Source organism: Hyalella azteca, unplaced genomic scaffold, assembly GCF_000764305.2.
Source record: "Hyalella azteca isolate HAZT.00-mixed unplaced genomic scaffold, Hazt_2.0.2 contig7066, whole genome shotgun sequence".
NCBI classification, from domain to species: Eukaryota; Metazoa; Arthropoda; class Malacostraca; order Amphipoda; family Hyalellidae; genus Hyalella; species Hyalella azteca.
In genome coordinates, this window is record NW_025937201.1 from 1 (window position 1) to 14,201 (window position 14,201).

Here is a 14,201-nt window from a genome sequence, read left to right on the forward strand (position 1 = left end):
TGTTATCTGCTTTCTAGCTGTGATTGGTTGATGGGGATGCTTTCAAGCTGTGATTGGTTGTGCCCATAAGCCCCGCCCCCAATATAGTATATGTATTACAGTACTGGTTAACTTAATAGGTACTTAATTTAAACTTGATCATTACAAACAAAAAACCTGGAAAATTTTCAAAACATCCATTAAATAAAAGAAAAATAGAAAATATCTATCAAAAATGAGACATTCAAACAATTTTATAGCAAATCTGAGGTACTATACAATAGAAACAGTTTGTCCACTTTTGATCCTCCTCTTCATTTATAGTCACTCACCTGACAGACTGCAGAGCACTGTATCTAGCGAAAGCATTCCACCTGGAGTGGAAAGCTTTTTTATAAGTGAACCTCCATTTCTAGAATTCCACCCTGGTGGTGACTCTGAGTCTCTGACTGGCTGACTGAGACTATCGACTGGCAATGGCTTCACTGGCGCAGTTGTCTTTAAAAATCTTCAGATCTTCACTCACAGTCACATCCTCATTTAAAATAATAAGCATAACACATTTTTGCCTGTCAATCATTTTGCTGGCAATTTCAAAAAATTGTGGACACAAATGAAATGACTGAAATGTGCAGTTTTATCTAATTTTTACACCGGCAGAATTGCAAAAATGAGGCAAAGGTCATAAAAACCAGTGAAATCTATTTATTCTATTAATCTAAGTACCTACTGCAAGTACAGACCATTTTCATTTTGTCTCATTTATGAGTTGTTTCTGCCAAATTTCTTATAATAGCTGTTTTTGAAGAAACCTGCCAAGTTTGAGCTCCCAATCCCAATCTCCCCAATCTGACTGTCAGATTCTGACATAGAATATATCTATGTTTTAAGCCCTCACTAGAGCTCTCTGCTCTGCTCGCCTGCCATTTTTGAAACCACAAGATTCCTGGCATTTCCTGCTTGATCAATTGCCCAATTTTGTCTCCTATCTGATTAACAAAAATACAAAAATGTACTACAATATTCCAAATAGGATATTGAAAATTTGTCACTTTAGGGTCCCGAAATTTCAGTAACAAATAGAAAAATTTATACTTAGTCTTCCCTTTGTCTTCAGGCACTGTACAAAAAATTACATGTGACAGCTGTCAATAAGACAATAATGACACCCATCACTCCACTGTCTTCACATGCCAGCAAAAGCCTACCTTATAATAGAATACTCAAATTAAAACAGAAATATCTTTTACCGTCATCAATATTTTCAAATCTGCATTTATTTATTTCCAGGGTCTTTAAGATAAATCTAATTTTTATTCTTAATTTTATAGTTTTTTAGTTCACCATGGCATCTTCTAGTGGAGTTAGCAAGAAAACTGTGGCATACTTCTATGACCCTGATGTTGGAAACTTCCACTACGGTAAGCATGGATATAGCATGACTTAGGATGTCAGAAACTTCCCATACGGTGAGCATGGATGTAGCAAAATTTAGGATGTTAGAAGCTTCCACTACGACTATGGTGAGTATGGATGTAGCAAGATTTAGGACATTGGAAACTTCCATTATGTAGCAAGACTATCCATTTGTTAGGTTCCATAAATATTGCATTGTGTGGCCTTTATTAATGTTGAGTGTCATGCAAGCTTATTGCAGACAGGACTTTAATTAGCTTTGAAGAGAAATTCATAAAAGTTATGAGAAAGTAATAAGTACTGTTAATAAATCAGGCTTCAATAATTTACAGTATCCATGCCTTCTAGTTTCCTATTGAATTTAGGAATTTGGTGTTTCTAAAAATGTTTTGTGTACAATTAGAATAATTGTTTTGCTTATTAAAGAAAATAAGAGAATTGTTAACAAAAAGTACCGTACCTATGCTCTGGTCTTCAATCAAACCTGCATAAATTATAATAATTTAGACATTTTACAGTATATTGATATGAAAGGCATTATAATCATCATATAACATGCATGGTTTATAAATATATTTATGTATGTTCTACCAAAAATATCAAGATAGGTATGTATTGCCAAGAATAGAATAGTGGTTAAAATACATTATAACATGACCTCTAAAGAAGCAATTGTATTTGTTTCCAATTTTTTCATGCTAATTAACATTTTTGGTATTGTTATATTATGCAAACATGACCTAAATCATCATCCACTTGTTCTGTTTTATCCTATTTATTTATATATTTTGTTTTATCCAGGCCCAAATCACCCGATGAAGCCCCACCGTCTTGCCATCACACACAGTCTTGTGCTCAACTATGGGCTGCATAAGAAGCTGCAAGTTTACCGGCCCTATAAAGCAAATTTCCATGATATGACCAGGTAAAATTCCATGAATTATTTTAATGTTGATTTGTGCAGTTGATGGAATAATGTCTAATAATTGATGAATTCCCAAAAAATTTTAATAGTGCTCATTTTTTGTAAGAACCTGACCTCAAAAGTATTCCATTGTGAATTCAATTTTTCTTAAATGTTGTTTCTTCATGTACACTTGTTAACTAAAAAGTTTATAACAAGTTGACATCAAAAGTACTCCATTGTCAATTCAGTTTGTGTTAAATTTTGTGTCTTTCTGTACTCTTGTTTAACTAAATACGATTATAACAAATGCAATTAATTTTGTCTTCTAGGTTCCACTCAGAGGACTATATTGACTTCCTGCAGAAAGTGTCTCCCCAAAATGTTACAAATTACACCAAAAATCTTGGACAGTTTAACATGGCAGATGACTGGTGAGAATTTAATGTTACTTTTGTTATGAATGAATTAATGATTTGATTATGAGCATAACAAAATAATTTCTTGCAAAGGTTTTACTACTGAGTACTNTCTAACTCATTACACTTGTACACAGCCCTGTGTTTGAAGGCCTGTATGACTTCTGCTGTATGTACACTGGAGCTTCACTACAAGGAGCCGTCAAACTCAATAACAAATGCTGCGACATTGCAGTCAATTGGTCTGGGGGACTCCACCATGCCAAGAAGTTTGAAGCATCAGGCTTCTGTTATGTCAATGATATCGTCATTGCTATTCTAGAACTGCTTAAATATCATGCACGTGTTCTATATATAGACATAGACATTCATCATGGCGATGGTGTACAGGAAGCCTTCTATCTCACTGACCGAGTCATGACGGTCTCCTTCCATAAATATGGCAATTATTTCTTTCCAGGCACTGGTAAGCATAGATATTAGATTTAATTCATAGAAATGAAATAAGATTTAACCTGTTCTGAGTACTAGCTCTCAAAATTATTACAAAAATAGTAAGCATAAATTCATTTAGAAACAATTCATTTCACCTTCTGAGGATCAAGTTCTATATATTATGTCCCCTATTGTTGAATATAAGAAGCATTTGACCAAGAGAGTTAAATTAGTCAAGAGTTACCTATATGTATAATAGGTGTTGAGCGGTGTACTTCTTATAACTTATGATGTCCATAGAGCATGTGTACCTAGCTGAATATTTGTATTCATTCATGTATGACCTTGCCTCACTCATGTATAACCAAGCATCACTCAATATCCTCTAACTTGTGTTTGCATCAAGTAGACAAAGGTTTACGAAAATGTTGTTTGCACCTCCAGGAGACATGTTTGAAATCGGCCACGACAATGGACGCTACTATTCTGTCAATGTTCCGCTGAAGGAAGGCATTGATGATGCAAGTTACATACAAGTTTTTAAGCCTGTTATCGAGGTGAGTTTTACCATGGCTCAAGAAGCCAGAAAATTTTGTTGATGAAATGATTCCTACTAAAATCATGTCAATTCATTGACAAATTTTATTGTTTACATGGTGCTAGGTATGTGAGGCTTACATAACTTATTTGTCTATAATTATATCAATAATTTTCTCATTGTACAGAGCTTAATAAAATTGTTGTGTGGAGATGTTAAAGAATTTTTGTTGGGCAGAGCGTGATGCAGTTCTACCAGCCCACCGCAATTGTGCTGCAGTGCGGTGCCGACTCCCTCAACGGGGACAGGCTGGGTTGCTTCTCACTCTCCACGCGCGGTCACGGGTCGGGACTTCATTAATTGCCTTCATATATAAACCTTCCTCTGATATTTCGTCTTCATTCCCACCGAGTGCCTTTGTATATGCACCTTCCTCTGATATCCCTTGTCTTCATTCCCACCGAGTGCCTTTGTCTCTAAACCTTCCTCTGATATTCCCTGTCTTCATTTCCACCAGCTGCCTTCGTCTATAAACCTTCCTCTGATATTCCCTGTCTTCATTCCCACTGAGTGCCTTTGTCTCTAAACCTTCTGATATTCCCTGTCTTCATTCCCACTGAGTGCCTTTGTCTCTAAACCTTCCTCTGATATCCCTTGCCTTCATTTCCACCAACTGCCTTTTTTATATAAGCCTTCCTCTAACTTCCCCTGTACTCATCTCCACCGAGTTTCTTTTTATATGAACCTTCCTTGAATGTCTTCATCTCTGCCCACAATGAAGTATTATTATCATCGTTTGCATTTACAAAAAGTTCGCTATAGTAGATGCAGTAAGCTCAGTGACATACAGGTTTTATCTCGGACGCTCAAAATGATTATGAATGTTTTAATTATTTGAAGAAAGTGTCTGTCATTGTGCATGTACCTATCTCTACCTGGTAGGATCTGGTAGGATGGTAGGATCCAATGTTAACCTTTCCTACATAGTGATCTAGTTATAACCAATAGACTCCTGCGTTTGGTTTTTTTATTCGAGACGAGACAACAGGCTCTGTCCCGCTTCGCAATAAAAACCGGGACAATTTTCAGCCCTCCGTAGAAATTCCGGGACGATACCGAGACGAGACGTAGCATCCCGGTTAAAATAGGTACCTTAAAATTTCCCGGAATTTATAGCCATTTTAACGAGACGAATCAATTATTGATGTGGTGTAAACTTCGGATTACCATCATACATTTATACAGAGCTGGGCAGCGCTACTTTGAAATGTTGCGGCCGCTACCGCTACATGCTCAAAATGTAGCGGCCGCTACCGCTACAATTGCTTAAATGTAGCGCCGCTACCGCTACCGCTGCAAGTGCTTAAATGTAGCGGCCGCGGCCGCTACCGCTACAATTGCTTAAATGTAGCGCCGCTACCGCTACATGTAGCGCGCTACTGCCCACCTCTGCATTTATATAATAATTTAAGACGTATCCTTTTACTATTCTGATTGAAGCTCGGCAATTGAAATGATTTTTGCTACGAATACATGTTGTGGTGTAATATGGTACTTAATCTTGACAGGCAAATAAAAATGGAAAAACACTTTTTTTTAATTGTGTTCTATGATGGTTTGTAGGAGGCCATACTAGCTGTAGCTGGTGACATCGGCTGACTGGACAGACTTTGATTTGCCTCCAGCTCAATCACAGAATCAGATGCATCGATCTTGCCTGAAGCAATCTCCTTCAACAAAAAGTTTGGAAAGAAATTTCAACAATATTTTAAAATACAACAAAATTTAAGTTGGGAAAAATATAATAGTTTGATCTTCAAAAAAGAACTCGAAATATCCATGTGTATTCTTTCTAAATAACGTTAAACAAGCCCAAGTGTTGATAACAATTCAGGAAACTGCGCAATTGTGAAGATTTTCTGGAGGCGTAGCACAAAATTTTACTAAAGGCAGAGATAATCTAATACTAGCTTCAATATTATTAGGAATATCTTACCAGGACTCCACTCCACTGTCTACTAATTGGCCGACTAATCCAGACACTGCGTCCCTAACTCCACATGCGCTCTATGGCGCCTGAACTCGTTCCGAACGCGTAATAAACTCGACTCATATTCGTACGGTTCCCATAAAGTGCCATCGAAATTGACCTTTTAGGCAATTAGAAAGATTTTCCACCCTAATACAAGTATTGTAATTAAAATATTTTCTCATAACTTAAGTCTCGTTTCAAGTCGTATGAGGTTTGTTTGGTTATCGTTCAGTTTATGTTTAGTATTGGTTTATTGGTCTGAATTAAATGCTGTACTGACATGTTTGCCGGGTCTAGCCACAAAGAATATCATGTCACGTGGGGACAAGGGTTACAAATCTTGTGTCACGTGTTGCCACAGTAACTAATTATCATAAATCGTCACGTGTGGGGGCTTCACTCGAACATTTGTGCAGGGAGTGTGTGAGCTTCGCTCGAACATTTGTGCTGGGAGTGTGTGAGCTTCACTCGAACGTTTGTGTTGGGAGTGTGTGAGCTTCACTCGAACGTTTGTGCAGGGAGTACGTGAGCTTTACTCGGACGTTTGTGCAGGGAGTGCGTGAGCTTCACCAAGAGCCTTGGTCTGCCAGTGCTGGTGCTGGGCGGCGGGGGCTACACGCCCCGCAACGTCGCGCGCTGCTGGGCATACGAGACCGGGCTGCTGGTCGACGCTGAAATGCCCACTGAGATCCCCTACAGCACGGGTGGGTTATGGGTGGATTTTCCTCTTTAGCATGGTTTAGTTAGGTTGGGTCTCCTAAGCATAGATTGGTTAGACATGGGTTGGTTAGAGTGGGTCTTCCCCTACAGCCCGGGTGAGTATCCACCTACAGCTCGGGAAGGTTTCCTGCAGCACAGACGAGTCTCCCATTACAGCACTGGTCAGTCACTCCCTGCAGCATGGCTGATTATCGTATAACATTAAATGAGACGAGCATGATGACGTGGTAGTTGAACCAACGCTCCTCCTTCTGCGGCCATGTTACTTTCCTGTCATGTTCTTTTAACTAGTTTAGTATTGCGGGAGAAATTTATGAGTTTTATTTCAAAAGTAGAAATAAGACTACTAGGGCATTTTTGTGTGTGTGCAGTTTATCTAGTAATACAATTCTATTGTACATTGTACTACCTTGTGTTGCAGAGTATTGCCAATACTTCTCCCCGGATTTCTCCCTGCACCCCGACGTGATCACGCGGCAAGATAACGGCAACAGCCGCCAGTACCTGGAGGCCATCGTAGCGCACACGCGCGACAACCTGCGCATGATCCAGCACGCGCCCAGGTACGCATGATCCAGCACGTGCCCAGGTATGCATGATCCAGCACGTGCCCAGGTATGCATGATCCAGCACGCGCCCAGGTATGCATGATCCAGCACGTGCCCAGGTATGCATGATCCCGCACGTGCCCAGATACGCATGATCCAGCACGTGCCCAGGTACGCATGATCCAGCACGTGCCCAGGTACGCATGATCCCGTACGTGCCCAGGCATGCAGCCTGCGCCCAAGTACTACAGCTTGATCACAATCGATCAATTTGTGCATGAAACGAGCAATTTCTGCTGTGCCATGGAATAGGCTCTCGATATAATCGGCCATCCTTTGGTAACACTAGATCCTAATGAAGGGCGTTTCCAGTTGAGTGGAGTGAACACAGATTTGAAATAATATCGTGAAATTATTGAATAAACTTTTTTCAGAATTTTATAATAATAAAAGTTATTGACAGACTTCAAATGATGTACGTCTTAGATGACGGTTAGCAGCAGCTTTGTTTTTAAATGTGGCGAATCAGTCGCTGCTGAATTCGGATGAATCAGTCACTGCTGACTGCTACGGTCACTGCTGACTGATAAGGCTGGCCGTAGTGTGCAGATGCAGGAGGTGCCGGCTGACGGGCTACGGCTGGGGGAGTGGCAGCCTGAGCGCGACCCCAACGAGCGCCTGCACCTCAGGGACGAGGATGCCAGGTGCGCTCACTCATACTTCTATACTTATAATATACTTATAAGTTGCTTATAAGTATTATTATATAATATTCTTCTATACTTATAAATTGCTTATATTTATATTCACTTATACTTATAAGTGAATATAACTATAAGTGCTTAACTTATATTCACTATATTCATTATTATGTTATATATTATGTTATAACTTCTTTAAGGCTGTTGCTTCTAATACGTTATTTACTCATAACTTCTTTAATGCTGACGCTTAAGATACGCTATTTACTTAAAAGTTTACAACTCCTGTAGTACTGATACCCCTGATTATGGGTTACCTCTGAAGTTATGCATCCTGTTATTATTTTTTTTTTCTTTCTTACTTCAATTTGTTTGTTCATTCTTCCTAATTCTATTTATTTTTCCCTGCTATATATTATGTATTTTCTTGAATCAACATATTAACATGGTACACTTTTTCTCTATCCCCTAACTTTACGACATAATCTACTTTATTAAGTTTCCTAACAATTTCGTAAGGTCCCTTCAATATATATCAAGTTTACTTTTATTATATAATGGCATTATGCAGTTGTTCATGGTCGAACAAACATTGTAACGTCAGAAAAATTGTCTGCATTGAGAGAAACATTTTTCCCTGCAAGAGATGTTCGCTTCACCGCACAGGGATCGCGTAATTAGTTTCGTCGGCTTCACGTTTGGTTGAGACTTGATTGCCATGACAGACTAAGATAAATTGTCTGCTGTTCCGTGATAGACTTAAATTATCTATTCTTTCTCAGTCTTACATAATATTTACAATTTTCTTAGCTTCATACTCGAAGTTCATTGCCCCCGAAATGCGTAAAGGTAAACCAATTTTGATGCACTCCAAATTACAAACAAGTTTCTCGATATTCAACGAATCAACCATCGAACAGATAACCTGGCCACAGATGCATACCTCACCACGTCGCTCTGTGGCGAGGCTATCAGAGATTTTCAGCACGAAACGCTCATAAAACGACATCTCGAGGCTAGCAAAAGAAAGCACAGGGACGAGGACGCCAGGTGCGCTCAATTATCCTTCTTCAGTTGCTTTTGATTGACTTATATTCACTATAGTCATTATTTATGTTATATATTATCTTTATATCTTATAACTTCTTTAAGGCTGTTGCTTCTAGTACGTTATTTACTTATAAATTCTTTAATGCTGACGCTTCTGATACGCTATTTACTTACAACTGCTATAATACTGATACCCCTGATTATGGGCTACCTCTGAAGTTATGCATCCTGATATTCATTTTATTTTTCTTCCTTACTTCAATCCTGAATTTCCTGATATAATTTTTTTTCTTACTTCAAGTGGTTTGTTCATTCTTCCTAATTCTACTTATTTCTCCCTGCTATATATTATGTATTTTCTTGATCTACTCCCTGTCTAAATTTTTCTCTGTTGTTTTTATTCAATACTCTCCTTCCTGTTGCCCTGCTTGTATGTATCACGCGTCACTGTTGCGCTGTTATGCGTGCAGGGTGGAGCCCGACAACGAGTACTACGACGGTGAGAAGGACAACGACCACAACGACATCACCGACGCCAAGAACTGACGTGCATAAACCCTGCTGTTCGGTCGCCCCACGGTCAGAACTGATGCATTTTCTGACGCTCGGTCGCCCCGCCCTCAGAACTGATGCACCTCCTGGCCCTCGGTCGCCCCGCGCTCAGAACTGATGCACCTTCTGACGCTCGGTCGCCCAGCGCTATATCTGATGCAGCTTCTGACGCTTGGTTGCCCCCGCCCCACGGTCAGAACTGATGCATCTTCTGACGCTCGGTCGCCCTCGCCCCACGGTCAGAACTGATGCATCTTCTGACGCTCGGTTGCCCTCGCCCCACGGTCAGAACTAATGCATCTTCTGACGCTTAGTTGCCCCCGCCCTACGGTTAGAACTGATGCATCTTCTGACGCTTAGTTGCCCCCGCCCCACGGTCAGAACTGATGCATCTTCTGACGCTTAGTTGCCCCCGCCCTACGGTCAGAACTGATGCATCTTCTGGCGCTCGGTTGCCTCGCGTGCAGAACTGATGCACCTTCTGGCGCTCAGTCCAAGATCGCTCCATTGTTTATACCGCAGTTGTTAATAGGTTATGGGGTCGCTCTATGTCCATATTCTGCTGTGACATAGCTTTTTTTACCGTATGCATCAGCTGGGACTTTTTTGTGAGTCTCCCCATGTCCCTGCCCCAGCTTAGACTTTTTAATATCCTATATCCATGCCACAAGTAAGCTATTAGGGTGAGTGGGCTTGAGGAGAGGCTTGGCAATAATTAGTCAAGTTCATTCTACTGAGCAGCTTCTATCGAAAACAGGGAGAGTCGTTCCTGTGCGGGAATGACTCGCATTCATATTGAATGCCAGTCATTCTATGTTAATTTATTCAAGATCTCGCATCCATATCATGCGAATGTTGATCTCATTATCATTACTAGGAATTTGTCTTGAAGCAATATACTGTTGGATGCGTTGGGCCTAACGTTGAATTCCTTGCACTACTGTACATTGTGTCACGTTTATGTGGCTTGGTACCAGCGATTAAAGGGGAAAGTTGTGAGTTGAAAACATTGTCATAGAATAATTGGAGGTGAAATCTAACTTGCTTTGGGTTTTTATGTGATGCCCAGGCTCGGTACAACTGATAAATTAAGTATTTTAATTGTTCACTTATCGGTGCAAGTTTCGGTGACCGTCTTCAGGTGAACATCGATATTCTCTTTACTATATTATGTTGATACAGAATCGCCCGTATTTCTCACCCGTTTTATGTTTAAAAATATAGTGAGGCTATTGAAACTACTTAACACTATTCAACATGACTGCAGTTGTGTGTATGGCTCGATCCATACACACAACTATGTATAGGTAGTTGCAGACTCGATCCTGTTTCCTGCGCAGGCCTCTTTTCGAAGCATCAAGTAAGAAGGTTCTGTCTAGTTTCAAACTTTTATTACTGATTGCATTTCAAAATATGCAAGCTCAAAAAAGTGCAGGTGACTAATTTACATTGTTAGAATGTGTACTTCCCATCGCATTCGTCTTCATTTTGTTTTGGTTCGGTAGGGGAATTTTTGATGAAGTTTTTAATTGTACATTGTTTCTTATTTGTACATTTCGTCTTAATTGTACATAATAAGGTCATTGTAAATGAAAATGTATTAGTTTCATGTAATTCTGACTACGGTTATGTCGCTGATTATGAGTGTGAGAAAAATATGTTTTTAATTACAAAAATGTTCATTAAAATTTATTGCTTCTTGACCGGCATGATTGCTAAAAATATGTGTTTTATATCCTTCTAAATGACATAACTAAAAGTTTGGTAAGTTATTACAAGTGCATAGCCTTGTCTAGTCAGTTCTTTGACGCGTTCACACTAGAAGCGTCAACAATATCCTCAGAGAGGCCCTTCCACATGTCGGTGACTGGAATAAGTAATGTCGTATAGTGTTGTCACCGCCTTATTTTCATAGCCGTGGCCCCTGGTGTTGGTTCTTGTTTCAAATTCTAGTAATCATTCTGGGACCTTGTATAAACCATGAGTATACTTGTATACTTCAATTAGGTCACCACGCAGACGTCGATAACTGAGGCTTGGAAGCTTCATAATCTTCAATCTTTCTTCAATAGCAGAGGCCCTCATCATTAAGGAGAGGACTCCAGCTATCAACCTTCAAACCACCGGCTTCGTCAGAACTTTGAGATTGTTTTCCGAGTAGTTTTTTGCGCCTGTAAAATCTTCCTGTAGTATCACAATAACGAAATTTTAGCATTATTTGAATGGTATCCAATTTACTTGGTTTCGTTCATATGTCAACCCGAATTTTGTTACTCTATGCGTCTTTAACTTGAAAATGAATGTACATTCGAAACGTCGATCAATATTAAAAATGTCTATCGGTAATTTGATTTTCAATCTTCCAACACCTACGAAGAATTTAGTACGACTTATTGAAAAAACTAACAAGAAGCTAATAAATAAAACTAATTCTCAGGTCTTTAACAAAACTTGCTTAAGAGAAGAAATTCTGCCAGCCTATACTAATAAGGTAATTGTAAATGAAAATGTATCAGTTTAATTTAATTCTGACTACGGTTGTATCGCTGATCATGAGTTTTAGAAAAATATGTTTTAAATTACAAAAATGCTCATTAAAATGTATTGTTTCTTGACCGGCATGATTGGTAAAAATATGTGTTTTATATCCTTTTAAATGACATAACTAAAAGTTTGGTAAGTTATTACAAGTGCATAGCCTTGTCTAGTCAGTTCTTGGACGCGTTCACACTCGAAGCGTCAATAATATCCTCAGAGAGGCTCTTCCACATGTCGGTGACTGGAATAAGTAATGTCGTATAGTGTTGTCACCGCCTTTTTTATAGCCGTGGCCCCTGGTGTTGGTTCTTGTTTCAAATTCTAGTAATCATTCTGGGACCTTGTATAAGCCATGAGTATACTTGTATACTTCAATGAGGTCACCACGCAGGCGTCGATAAATGAGGCTTTGAAGCATAACCTTGTTGCAACCATGTCTTCTCATACTGGAATCTTGCTGTTCATTTTTCTTGCCGAAGTGAAGTACTTTACACTTGTCCGCATTAAAACGCAGCTGCCACATATCAGCCCAGTTAACTAAACTATTAAGATAGTCTTGTAATTGCACTTTATTTGACGCATTCTAAACTGTATTATGAACTTTTTAACTTCCACTACTCCTGGCAGATAGTTTATAGAAGCAACGAACAAAACCGGCCCAAGAACTCGTGGCACGCCACTGCGCACTGATGCCCAGTCTGATACGGTTCCGTTAATACTGACACGTTGTCGCCTCCCTACTAGAAAATCTCTGATCCATTGGAGTACGTTTCCCTCAAATCCCAAAGACTTCACATTACTGATTACGCAACAGCCGCTCATGCGGAACACTGTCAAATGCTTTGGCAAAACCGAAGTTTACTGCATCCATGGTTGAACTATATTCAACCATGCACTGCATCCACTGGCTAATTTTCGTTAATAATAGATTTTTTTTCGTGTAGGATCTACCGGCAATAAAGACATGTTGACAATCTGATAGGAGATGGTGAACAGTCAAATGGTCGATAATCCTATCCCTCGCGGCAGATTCCATTACCTTACAAACAACTCTTGTCAGAACAGACTGACAGGGCGATAGTTACCCGGGTAACTATCGCTGGCCGCGATAGTTACCCCTTTCTAAGCGGCCAGCAAAGTCCTTGCGTTCAAGATTTTTTTGAAAGGATGCTATCAAAATTCTGGCCAGGACGGTTGCCATTTCTTTGAATAATCTAGGGAGGAAACCGTCTGATCCTCGAGCCCACTGGGCGCTCCTCGACAGCTGGAAAACTACTGTTCAAGTCCTCATTTGTGAAGACGCTGCTAAAGAACTGATATATAAACGTTATAAACGGTAACCTTCCCGCTTCTCTCGTTGATCGACTTTCAAATTAGCAATACCGGCATATGTCTTATACACTTCAAACTAGCATATAATAGAAAAGCTGTTGTTTTTTTCGAATTTCTGGCAATACCTTTTTAAAAGTTTTTATAAGCGAGGCGACAAGTTTTTTAACTTTTCATAAAGCTCCGGCGTATCAGCAAGGGCTTACTTGCGAGTTGATGACATTTGTTAATTGAAAAACTATTGCTTATTTCATTTTTCACGCAGATTCTTGTTGTCATAACTCAGCTATATGAATTCGACCGTGAAATTTCTAGTGACTGAACGCAAAGCGTCCGGCGAGTCCGTGTCGTCATGGACTTGGCTGGCCGCTGGAGCTGGAGTGAGTGGAGTCGGAACTCAGAAGTGCCTTGGTGGGCGTGAAGTGAGGGTGTGTGTAGCTCTCTCAAGAGGTGGTGTTATTGTGATAAAATAACCTTATGTTGTGGTATAACTCATAACGGATTATTAGTTTCATTCGCTCATCGGATACTTCAGAATTGCCAGCGTAATAGAGGTATGAATTATTTACTGCTTTAAGGAATGTTGAACCAAAATATTTGATGTAGCTTGGAGGAGCGGGTCGCTGTCTGCACAGGAGGATGACTTCTTAGCGGCGTCCAAGTCGCTCGTGCTGATCCGACTTTGGCAGTTCCAGTGACCCGGGTTGCCTACTCAACTGCTGCCTGAAACTTTGATTCAACAACACTTGGATTATGCTTTAAAACTTTGACCGGTTCAAAAAATTTATTGTTAAATATAGGCGGATTAAACAGCTGCTTGCAACTTAGGCTGGTATGAAAGAGTAGAATAGAAGTGTCGGCACTGACAAAAAGGCCCATGGCCTGTTGCCGATTCTTGAATTTTTCGTGACTTAACTCACAAGGAATCCGGCCTTTGGAACCCGATCTTTCCACACTGATGTTTAATCGAGATAGCTGCTGGACTTCTTGCAAGGCTCGTAGGTTATTGGGCTCCTCGTAACGGTAAGGAAAGGAACCCA

At 39.9% G+C, this 14,201-nt stretch overlaps 1 protein-coding gene across 1 annotated transcript; it reads left to right on the top strand.

The window, feature by feature from the left end:
• The first annotated feature begins 1,268 nt into the window (after window positions 1–1,268).
• On the top strand, window positions 1,269–10,186 carry LOC108675988 (histone deacetylase 3). The gene is made up of 10 exons (XM_018164033.2): window positions 1,269–1,400; window positions 2,197–2,320; window positions 2,632–2,733; window positions 2,856–3,184; window positions 3,598–3,710; window positions 3,929–4,035; window positions 6,276–6,427; window positions 6,865–7,006; window positions 7,594–7,695; window positions 9,213–10,186. Exons 1-10 carry the CDS (start codon window positions 1,325–1,327, stop codon window positions 9,286–9,288), a joined length of 1,323 nt encoding a protein of 440 aa, XP_018019522.1. The 5' UTR covers window positions 1,269–1,324; the 3' UTR covers window positions 9,289–10,186.
• Window positions 10,187–14,201: the final 4,015 nt, after the last annotated feature.

What these genes read in the sequence shown, in the direction of transcription:
- LOC108675988 (XM_018164033.2), top strand. Translation starts at nt 1,325, where the DNA reads ATGGCATCTTCTAGTGGAGTTAGCAAGAAAACTGTGGCATACTTCTAT. An exon ending in CTCTCCACGCGCGGTCACGG is followed by an intron (nt 4,036 to 6,275) that starts GTCGGGACTTCA and finishes ACGTTTGTGCAG; the next exon opens with GGAGTGCGTGAGCTTCACCA. An exon ending in TGAGATCCCCTACAGCACGG is followed by an intron (nt 6,428 to 6,864) that starts GTGGGTTATGGG and finishes CTTGTGTTGCAG; the next exon opens with AGTATTGCCAATACTTCTCC.